Source organism: Chrysochloris asiatica, unplaced genomic scaffold (assembly GCF_000296735.1).
Source record: "Chrysochloris asiatica unplaced genomic scaffold, ChrAsi1.0 scaffold00032, whole genome shotgun sequence".
Lineage (NCBI taxonomy): Eukaryota > Metazoa > Chordata > Mammalia > Afrosoricida > Chrysochloridae > Chrysochloris > Chrysochloris asiatica.
In genome coordinates, this window is record NW_006408550.1 from 184,767 (window position 1) to 195,941 (window position 11,175).

Sequence of the window (11,175 nt, forward strand, 5' to 3'; positions counted from 1 at the left end):
TGACTCGACGGCACTTAACAACAACAACAACATACCATTTTATATTCCCACCAACAATGTATGCAAGTTCCAAATCATTAACAATAGTTTCCCAACTAGAATGCTGTCCTGGTTGCACATATATAATGATGGTTCACACAGAGATTTGTGTCTTTACAATGTGTATCCATTGTGTGTAGAAAACATATGACTACTCTGTTACAGATTGAAAAATGTAAAGTGATGGCCTCCAAGAAAAAGCCCCTGTGGCTTGAGTTTAAATGTAGTGACCCTACAGCATTATCGAAAGAAACAATTGGAATCATCTTTAAACATGGTGATGATCTGCGTCAAGACATGCTCATCTTACAGGTATGCTGCAGTTAAGGATTCCCCACCCCACCCCCAATTATCTAAGGGGAAAAAACACAAACACACACACACACAAAGCACTCTACTTATATCTAAAAATACCTTCTACGGATTCTAGCCTCAGTCTCTTGTTTTTTGTATGATGAACAGGGATCAAAGATTACATAACAGAGCTTTTACTTGGGGAATATCGCTATGGGCTATTATATATGCAATTCGGTGATGATCATAACTGTCCATTCCTGAGAAGATGCATATCCAACGTGCCCAGATAACCAGATATACTTACCTTACCTCACCTCACCTCTGTACCACACATCATTTCAAGTTAGGTAACCAAGTATAGATGTGTTTGCTCCCCAGTACCTAGTCCATTCATATTCAGAGACATATCTACACAGCCATAGATACTTGCCTCTTTAGATATATTTATATACATACAAACTCATGAAGAACTTACTGGAACCGAGAGAAAAGATGAGCAAGTAAGTGAATTGTAGGAATAATACAATTAAGCCACGAGAATTATAAATCATTAACACTGAAGGTAAATGGTGAAGGTATCTTTGCTGATTATTTTCATATTCCCTAACATTTCTGGATACATTTTAGCTTCACAAATTGGTAAAGTAATAGTCTCCATTTTCTAGCTGTTCAAGGTTGTGAAAGTAGCATATTTCCACTGAGCATAATTGACATTTTAAAATAAACATGAGGTTAATTAAAATAGGTCCTAGACAAAGCCTTAAAGATTTAAATGTAGCCTATTTTAAAAACTGGCCGTGTTTTCAATTTGTTTTCTGTTTTTACTTCTTTTTGAGATGGAAACTTTTCTTTTTTGGCTTTTTTTTCCCCCAAGAATGGTATATGTTTTGTGCAGAGGTATTTAAAATATCCTTCAAGTCTTTTGAAAGTTTATTAAGCTTCAAATAAATCTGTAGCACTTTTTGAATTATCTGCAGATGGGTAGCTCAGAAGCACTACATAGCAGTGTATGGTTTCTCTCGTTTTGAAGGAATATTTGTACTTGTCCTTTATGCACTTTGTTTTGTTGTTGAAGCACTCAGCTTAGCAACTAAGGGAAAGTTATTTAAGTTCTCCGAGTCTTCTTTGCTTCACCTGCAGAATGGGGGTGACAGTCATATCCACATAGTAAGGTTAATACACCTAGGAAATGTTAGCTCTTAGTATCAATGTTGTTATTGTTGCTTTGGTTATAGCTTGCTAGGATAAAGTTTAGTAAAGGCTTTAGAATGCAATATTTTTGGGTTAATGGATGATGAAACCGGTCTAAAGCCTTATTCAAAAAGACACCCATTTACCCTCTTCCCCAAGGTTTTAAATTGAGAACATTAATAGGCTCCCAAAGAAAGGAAACCTTAGTATGATGATAAAGATAAGCAGCCATTACTTATTTAATTTAAGCTAACTGGTAAGTCTTGTGTTATCAAATAGGGAAACGTATGTTAAATAGATAAATACTTATAATGGCAATGTTTTGTGTCAACACAGATTTTACGAATCATGGAGTCCATTTGGGAGACAGAATCTTTGGATCTGTGCCTCTTACCTTATGGTTGCATTTCCACTGGTGACAAAATCGGTATGTGGTTAGCTCAGGAGATGAATACACCACTCAGTTGGTTTTGAAAGATCATAATTACTTCAGGGTGTGATCACAGTCCATATAAAAAAGAAAATGTTCCAAGGCTGGTAGATGTGTCTCTCAATGAATACATGATTCAAATCATTGTGACTATACATGGGAAAGATTGGCTAAAAATCTCTTCCCTCTCCATTACTTCTCTACCTCTAAAGTTTAACTCAAGTTTTTAACGTACCTTAGGCCTCTCTCTCCCCATTTATAAATAGAGAGAAGATCTGTCACTTACTTTAATATCCCAGAATACACATTATCAAAGCTATTGCACACTCTCCTTGTAGGTGCTTTTAGAGATATTTAACATTTTAATTTCAGTCAAGCATATTTTTATTCAAGTTCTGACTTCAGTACTGTACAGCACCATTTATATTTGACCCTGCAATGTGTAAGAGGAAAAGGCAAGATTGTCAAGTGAGGAAGGATATGCTGGGCATATCAATGCTTTTATTTATTACCATTCAAAACCACCCCTTTCCTTTTTCATTCAGGGATACTTGAAAGCATGTTCTAGACAACTTCCCTATCCCCCTCCTCTTCCTTCTCTTGCTCCTAAGAGCAGTAGACGCACAGACCTGGAAAACAGGCTTGTGGGCAGAAAGCCCTCTGTCTTTCACTCCGCAAAGAGGTAGCTGTTCCAACTCTGGGTCAGCCACTAGACCTCAATCCCCATCAAACTCTGTGCGTCCTCATGTAGGAATGATCGAGATTGTGAAGGACGCCACAACCATTGCCAAAATTCAGCAAAGCACTGTGGGCAACACTGGCGCGTTTAAAGATGAAGTCCTGAACCACTGGCTCAAAGAAAAATGCCCGCTAGAAGAAAAGGTGAGCTCCTGTGTTTCCCCACCCTGACGGCTCCTTATAAGCTGCCATCTGTGATAGCAGCAGTGGCTCCCCACATTCAAAGACTCTAAGGGGGGAAGACACCTTACTCCTGAGGTGGTAACATAACATATCTGTGCTAAACGGACGTCGGTTCATAACTCCATGAGCATTTGCCTCTCTTTTGATTATCAGCCATGCTTTGCATAAAATTTGGTTCTGTAAAATAATCTGTGAGCACTTTTTATAGATAGCTATCATTTTTGGTCAGCAGAAAATTTTAGCTAGCAGGTATAAATTAGAAGTCCTGGTGGCACAATGGTTAAGTGCTTGGCTGTGATCCAGATGGTCAGTGGTCTGAATTTAGCAGCAGCTCAGCAAGAGAGAAGACTTGGCGGTGTGCTCCCTAAAGACTTCCTCCTAAGAAACCATCCCCCACCCCACCCCGGGTTCACTTCTTTGTCATATAGTGTCAATGTGAATGGCAATCAACTCAGCAGCACACAGCAACAAAATGTATACATTCTTTCCTACCTGGAAAACTATCACATGCCTTATAAAATAATGTGTAGTTTACCACTGCACTGTAATCTAAATGGTGAAGTATAGATGAGGAAAATGTCAGTACCACCATTCCTCTAGAGTGCATACCTGAGTCCTTCACAAGCCCTGTGGTCAGGATCTTTGGCATTCTTTAAGGTTCTGCTATGCAGGCTTAGCACTTCTCAGTTATGGTTAGCACTTCTCGGCATGGTTAGCAGCCTTTGGAGAATGAAATATAATTAGTAGCATTTATTAGTCAGTTGTACATGTAGATTTAGGAGCCTTAATGGCTCAGTGCTTAAGCAATCCGCTGCTAACTGGAAGGTCAGATGTTCAAACCCATCAGCCACCCCTCAGGAGAAAGATGTGGTGTCTGCTTCCATAAAGGTTTACAGCGTTGGAAATCTTATGGGGGGTCACTCGACTCTGTCCTGCAGAGTTGGTCTGAGTTGGAATCAACTCAACAGCTGTGGGTTTATACCTGGATTTGTGAACTCATGCATACTACAAGTGGTTACAAGCAAAACTTATCTTCACCAATGAAGACGTGACCGCCGGCTCCAGATGGGTGCTGACAAGTGATGCATGGGGAGGAAGCGAAGCTTTGATCAAATTACTGTTGCTCTTGGACCCTAGTTATCTCTTCGTACTACTGTGAAACTTAAGCGGAGCAATTAGAAAGCTGGTACTTAATTAACATCTACAAAGCTAATGAAATGAGGTCTCATTCTTACTTGCTCTCTGAAAATGATTTCCAGCACACTGTCTTTTGGGGTGTAATTTATAATACTCAGGCTGCTCTCTGTAGATCCAACCCAACTAATACTCAGATGCATTTTAACTAGTTTCAGGCAGCAGTGGAGAGATTTGTTTACTCCTGCGCTGGCTACTGTGTGGCAACCTTTGTTCTTGGAATAGGAGACAGGCACAACGACAATATTATGATCACAGAGACCGGTGAGTTCATTTGTGGCCGAGTAGTTGTTAAATAGAGTTTAAAGCTGGAGTGTGTATTTAGAGGTCATTACTGGGAAAGGGCAGGTTGCCAGAGAGAGACTACCCACTTTGAAAACCAAGGGTAAAGGAAGAAGAGGCAGGGAATGAGATTTAAGAAGGAACAATCAGAGAGGTAGAGCCAAAAAACTAGAATAGTGGTCTATTCCAGAAGCTAGGGGAGGTGGGAATGATAAACATCCAATCTTGTAGAGAAGCAACAAAAAGCCTGGCAGATATTCTTAAGTCTGACCCTTCACTGGCCCACTGGCCACTCTGGCAGTGGTCAGTATTGGCTACTAAACCATGAGGCTTTTCTCTGTGAAAATTTAAGAGTAGAATCTAGAAATAGAAGTCGATTAGGGCAAATCCTTTACTCTCTGTGAAAATCAAAAGAGATAATGCATCAGAGAGGTTTTGGGCATAATTCTGACATACTAGCCAGAGTTTGATTTGTGTTTCTAAGAATCATTCTGAGACCTTGTTGATGGCATTTGGCTGTCAACTAAAGAAAACCGGAAAGTGATCAAAAGCACATACGGTTCAAAGAGTGTTTGTGGGTACTACTTTCACACACCTGCTAAGACGAAAACTATCAGAAGCTGATGAACAGAGTAAAAAATAGCTTTCTCACCCAAGACAGCTCATTTTCAGGCAACTTAAAAACTATTTCAAGAAGTAAACATCCCAGAGTGCTCTTACAGCACTCACCTACGCCAGTGTAATGATGTCAAACATCTTCTCCTCTTAAGGAAACCTGTTTCATATCGACTTTGGGCACATTCTTGGGAATTACAAAAGTTTTCTGGGAATTAATAAAGAAAGAGTGCCATTTGTGCTAACTCCAGATTTCCTATTTGTGATGGGAACTTGTGGAAAGAAGACAAGCGCACACTTCCAGAAATTTCAGGTAAGTTGCCTCCTCTCCTCTCCAGTGAACTGCTAACCAGGAGGAAGAGTGTCTGCAGGGCATGCTGTGTTCACCTCTCCCCCTTGCTTTGATGTTGGTCTGGCCTCAGCCCTCTGCTGGCCTGGAAGACCCTACCTTCTCCCCATCTCCTACATTCCTTCTCCAAGTGCAAAATGACTCTTCGGTAATCCTTATACCAGAACCAAACAGCAACCAAAATTAATTCATAATCAGTGTGACAGCTGTTTTCTGTTGCTATGGAATCCAACTCATGATGGCCTTGTGTGTTACAAGAGTAGAACCACACTCCATAGGGTTTCAAGGCTATGACCTCCTGGGAGCAGATTGCTTTCCTCCCAAGTGCCTCTAGGTGGGTTCTAACCACTAACCCTTCTGATAGTAATCAAGTATTTAACTGTTTGTGCCTCCCAGAAACTCCCAATCAAGGGGACTGGTAAATAAAAACACCAGGATGATGCTGGTATTGAAGAGAAATCTTTAAGAAAAAACTCTTGGGAGCAGATTTAGCCTTTAAATATACATTCTGGAAGTTGACTTCTAGCCAACTTGAAATTTTTTTAGGTAAAAATCTCTTGATTTTTGCTACAGGTGTGTAGCCATCAAATACTACCACAGAGAATTCTTGCTTGCACTGCCATTTGCTTTTGTCATTTGGGTAAGGCGAGATCCCTTCTCACACTTGAAAGCTTGTCAGCTTGGTCACAGGTTCTACAAAGCTCTAGGGCTCTTCCTGCTTACTTGACAAAACTGCATGAATCTACCCATCTCCCTGGGAGAGTGTTCAGAGTCTACTCTATTTTTCGTTCCTTCTAGGTCCCCATTCAGTTTTGACTATCAAATATTTTAAATATCCAAGAAGAAAATATTTCACATGTGCAAATTTAATAACTGTCTATGAATACAATTCAAAAAGTTGTAATTACTAACACAAATGCATGTAAACTCAATACCATCCCCCACTGCTGTTGAATTGATTTCTGACTTACAGTGCTCCTATAGGACAGGGTAGAACTGCTTCATAGTGTTTTCAAGGCTGTAGATTTTTACAGAAACAGACTCCCACATCTTCCTCCCTTGGAGCAGCTGGTGGGTTCAAACCACCGACCTTTCGATTAAACACTGAGCACTTACCCACTGTGCCACCAGGATTCCTTCAAGTATACTTATACAGACAGAAATACAGGCAGAGTGATTGCTTCATGTGTACATGCTTGCTTTGTTGTTGTTAAGTGCCATCAAGTCAGTTCCAACTCGTAGTGACCCTGTTTAGGGCTTCTGAGGAGCAGCTGGTGAGTTTGAATTGCCCACCTTGTGGTTCACCGTCCAGTGCTGATCCTACACCATGTGCCTTAGGTTCCCTTTAAATAGCCACCTCTTTTAGTGCATCTTAAACATGGTTTGATTTGCAATCTCAGTATTTCAAGCAAATCTTGTTCCTGATGCTCCCCCTAAGGCCCTGAGATGTTGGGAGAAAGCATGAGCTTTGAACTTCAATAGTACAGGACCTAGGGCATATCGTTTTGAAATGCATCTGCTCTTGCTTCTTCTCTTGGCTGATTCTGGATTTGGTGATTAGAAGAGTTGCCTTCCCCCAGGCCAATGGTGTTGTCAATGAGACAGATCTCTGAAGCCAGATGGTCTGAAGATTTCAGATTATTTCCAGGGACTTGACGCATTTCAGTCCTGTTTTTCTTTAAAATTAAAAACCACATATTTTGACAACTTCCTGAAAGAGAAAAAATGGTTTCACTGAAAGAAAACGCTGGAAGAATCTCATCATTCAAAGGGGGAAAGCACTCCCTCGATTTTCCTCTTCCACGTGTGAGGGCCATCTGACTGGCTCAGTAATGCTGCAGTTCACAGATGCAGACAAAAACAAGGACTTGCCAGGCTTGTCTGATTCTGCACATACTCATATGTTCTCTTTCTTTGTCCCAATAGCTTTACCTGGAGTGACTGCCCATCGTTACTGATGCTATCAACATTCCCATAGGCTCCTAGTGCCTGCCCAGGTCACCTCTTAAACTCCTAATAGTACTTCCCCCTTTGACTTCCTCATTATTTTCTAGTTTCCAAATATTCTTTAATGACAAATTTCTGGCATGGGGAGGCTTAGGAGAGGTTGCTTCTTGCCACAGAGGTGGCCTCCACCCAAAGCACCAAACCTTGGCATTGGTCCTTTGCACAGTCTGTCCTCCCAGTCTGGGAGCATGTCTCCATCCTCTGTTTCTCCAGCTTGTTCCTGATGGTGTGGTGTCATGGGTTAATGTGCTGGACTGCAAGGTCCTTTTGAACCTCAAGATCAGTGGTTCAAGGTCACCAGCCACTCCTCAGAAACCCTATACAGGGTCACTCTGGGTCGGAACCGACTTGATGGCACTTAACAACAACAACAACAACAAAGCAACATCCAGACCATGTGTACCACTACAAACACACTTTCATAAGAGTTGTCCTTGTAGACAACTGTTTTCTTCCATTGTAAGTGCCTGTGAATATCATATGATGAGCCTTAAACATCAATACTAGCATAGGTGTGGTGCTGCGGGATAAGCATTGGACTGCTAACCACAAGGTCAGTAGTTCAAACCCACCAGGCACACCTTAGGAAACTGATATGGTCATTATGAGTCAGAACCAACTTAACGACATTTAACAACAACATAGGTTGAAAGGATGGACTTTGTAGCAGACAAAGAGATTTGGATCCTGGACTTAATAGCTGTGTGCTTGGCTATTAAGATCACTTAATCTTTTTGAATCTGTTTTCTCATTTGTGGTGGTGGTGGCGGTGTGGTTATGCGCTGTGGAGGTGGTTCCGACTCATAGCAACCCTAGGTAGGGTTTCCAAGGCTGTAAATCATAAAATGGGGATAACACTCCTCCTCACTTCTCTGGCTGGTTGGCTGGCTGCCATTGAGTCGGTCCTGACTCATAGTGACCCTGCATAGGGTTTCCAAGGCGGTAAATCTACAGGAGCAGAAAGCCTCTTTTTTCTTCTCAGAATCACCTGGTGGACTTGAACTACTGACCTTGCAGTCAGCAGCCCAATACATAGCCCATTACACCATTTGGATAACACCATGTGGTTATCTGTTGTTGTTATGTGCCATTGAGTCAATTCCAACTCATAGCCACCCTGTCTGTATAGGGTTTCCAAGGAGCGGCTGAATGATTTGAACCATTGGTCTTGTAGTTAGCAGTCCGATGTTAATTCTGCAATGCCACATCAGCACCCCAAGGGATTATTTAAATGATACCAGTAAAATGCTTAGCCCACTGTCTAAACTACAGCAGACACTCAGTAAATAGTAGTTTGTAGACATCACAGTAGATCTTCAAACTTTGGAAACTTAAAGTTGAGAAACCCTTTCAGCAGGGAATCTCAGACACAACTACCATCGTACTAAACGTGAAAATTTTACACTGTTCTGGCTAAAGAGCAAGTGGAGTCCAGAACTCCACCTGTCTTGCCTCTGTTCTCTCCCCCACTCTGTTCCTTCTCCCTTCTCCTCCCCCTTCCTCATTCATAGCAGGAACCACACTAAACACCACAGAATTAAATTATGTACATGAAAAGTTTATAAAGTTTCCAGCTTGACAAAGACAAGCTGCCAGTTTCTCATCATTTGACTCAGACCTGTCATAACCTTTGTATACAGTTAAGCCTTCCAGGAAAGAGCTCAGGTGGAGCCGTCATTACCACATTCACAGCTAACTGTAAGGTCAGGGGTTCTAACTCAACAGTTGCTCTGAGAGAGAAAGATGGGGCAATCTGCTTCCGTAAAGATTTAATAAAGCTGCCACATTTAGATAAGCTAGGGGATATTGTTAATAACCTGCGATATGCAGGTGATACAATCTTGCTTGCTGAAAGTGAAGACAACTTAAAATATTTACTGATGAAGACCAAAGACCATAGCCTTTGGTATGGATTACATCTCAATGTAAAGAAAACAAAAATCCTCACCACTGGACCAATAAACAACATTCTTTTCTACGGAGAAAAGACTGAAGTTGTTAAATACTTCATTCTTCTTGGATCAACTATCAATATTCATGGAAAGAGCAGTCCAAAAATCAAACGATGTATTGCATTAGGAAAATCTGCTGCACAGGAACTTTTTAAAGTGTTGAAGAGCAAAGATGTCAGCTTGAGAACTAAGGTGTGTCTGACCCAGGCCATGGTATTTTCAATAGCCTCATATGCATGTGAAAGTTGGACAGTAAATAAGGAAGACCATAGAAGAATCGATGCTTTTGAGTTATGGTGTTGGAGGAGAATATTAAAGTGCCATGGGCTGCCCATAGAACCAATAAATCTGTGTTGGAAGAAGTGCAGCCAGAGTGCTCCTTGGAGGCAAAGGTGGCCAAACTTCATCTTGCATACTTCAGACATATTGTCAGGAGAGACCAGTCACTGGAGAAGGATATCATGTTTGGTAAGGTGGAGGGTCAGAGAAAAAAAGAAAGACCCCCAACGAGATGGATTGGCCAAGTGGCAGCATCAATGGGCTCAAGCGTGGCAAAAATAATGAGGTTGGCCCAAGATCAGGCAGTGTTTCATTCTGCTGTCTATAAGGTAGCTATGAGTCGGCACCGACTAGATGGCACCTAACAACAACAACAAGGGGACATTGTATATAGTGACATTTTTAATGGAAGTTGTGCTCATTTACAGTCAATCCCTAATTCTGAGTTGATAAGGTTAATTAATATAGGCATCATATTTTAAGATTCTGTTAGGAAGAATGGAGAAAAGTTGATCCACTGTTTGATAAGGGCGAGGTAAACCTTCTCCACAGAGAATTAAAAACATGTGTAGCCCAGTGGTCAGAAGATGGAGGGAAGAGGAACTGAAAGAGGAAAGCTGTATGGGACCTCACCCCCCTTTTTGTTTCAAGGTAGCGAATTCATCTTAGGGCCATTGTCATCAGTTATTTCTCAAATAGGGGAGAGTTCAGAAACAAACTAATTGCTGTTGTTAAATGCCATCGAGTCTGTTCTGACTCATAGCAATGCTGTTTTGGGTTTCCGAGGAAAGGTTGGTAGATTTGAACCACCAACCTTGTAGTTAGAAGTCCAGTGCTTATCCATCAACACCATACCAGAACTCCACTTGTTGTTGTTGTTGTTGTTAAGTGCCGTCGAGTCAGAACTCCACTAGTGTATAATTTTTTGTTGTTGTTAAGTGTTGTCAACTCACTGTGACTCATAGTGACCCTTTTGTAGGGTTTCTGAGGAGCAGCTGGTGAGTTTGAACCACTGACCTTGCAGTTCAAAATGACCTTGAAATCTAGTGCTTGTCCTACACCACCACACAAGGATTCCAGGACAAAACCAAGGCCCACGATTTGAACTCAAGGGTATCTATTAACTTCATAGAATAGCATCTTTTTCAGAGGGTGATAAATTGATATATTTGGAAAATAATGATATTGATGAATTATTTCTCCTTAGAAAGACCTCTCCTTACTGAATAGATGGAAAAGAAAACATTTTTTTACCCACTAGTTATTCACTTGGAGTCCTAGCGTGGGGCTGTGGAATAAGCTCTGGGCCACAAATCAGTTTGAACCAGGTCTTTGCACATTTTATTATAATATGAGTACTGTACGGTGTCTTCTCAAGCTGCCCTTTGAAATCTCCTGTTCAATTCTTTGACTTCATCATTTCTTCCGTTCACCTTCGGTGTGCTACATTCAAGAGCAAATTTCAGAGTTTCTTCTGACGTCCCTTTTGGTGTTTTCTTTCTTTCCTGTCTTTTAAATGATCATTTGCTTTCTTTCTTTATGATGTCATCCCACAACTTATCCAGCCTTGGTGATTAGTGTTCAATATGTCAAATTGATTCTTTTTTTCTTTTTTTTTT

At 41.0% G+C, this 11,175-nt stretch overlaps 1 protein-coding gene across 1 annotated transcript in view; it reads left to right on the forward strand.

The window, feature by feature from the left end:
* PIK3CG (phosphatidylinositol-4,5-bisphosphate 3-kinase, catalytic subunit gamma) overlaps window positions 1-11,175 on the forward strand; it is a 41,960-nt gene that overhangs the window by 20,419 nt on the left and 10,366 nt on the right. Inside the window, exons 6-10 of the mRNA XM_006859266.1 lie at window positions 205-351; window positions 1,864-1,954; window positions 2,709-2,839; window positions 4,225-4,336; window positions 5,125-5,282. Of these exons, the coding sequence (XP_006859328.1) occupies window positions 205-351; window positions 1,864-1,954; window positions 2,709-2,839; window positions 4,225-4,336; window positions 5,125-5,282 (639 nt within the window). The remainder of the gene's footprint in view (window positions 1-204; window positions 352-1,863; window positions 1,955-2,708; window positions 2,840-4,224; window positions 4,337-5,124; window positions 5,283-11,175) is intronic.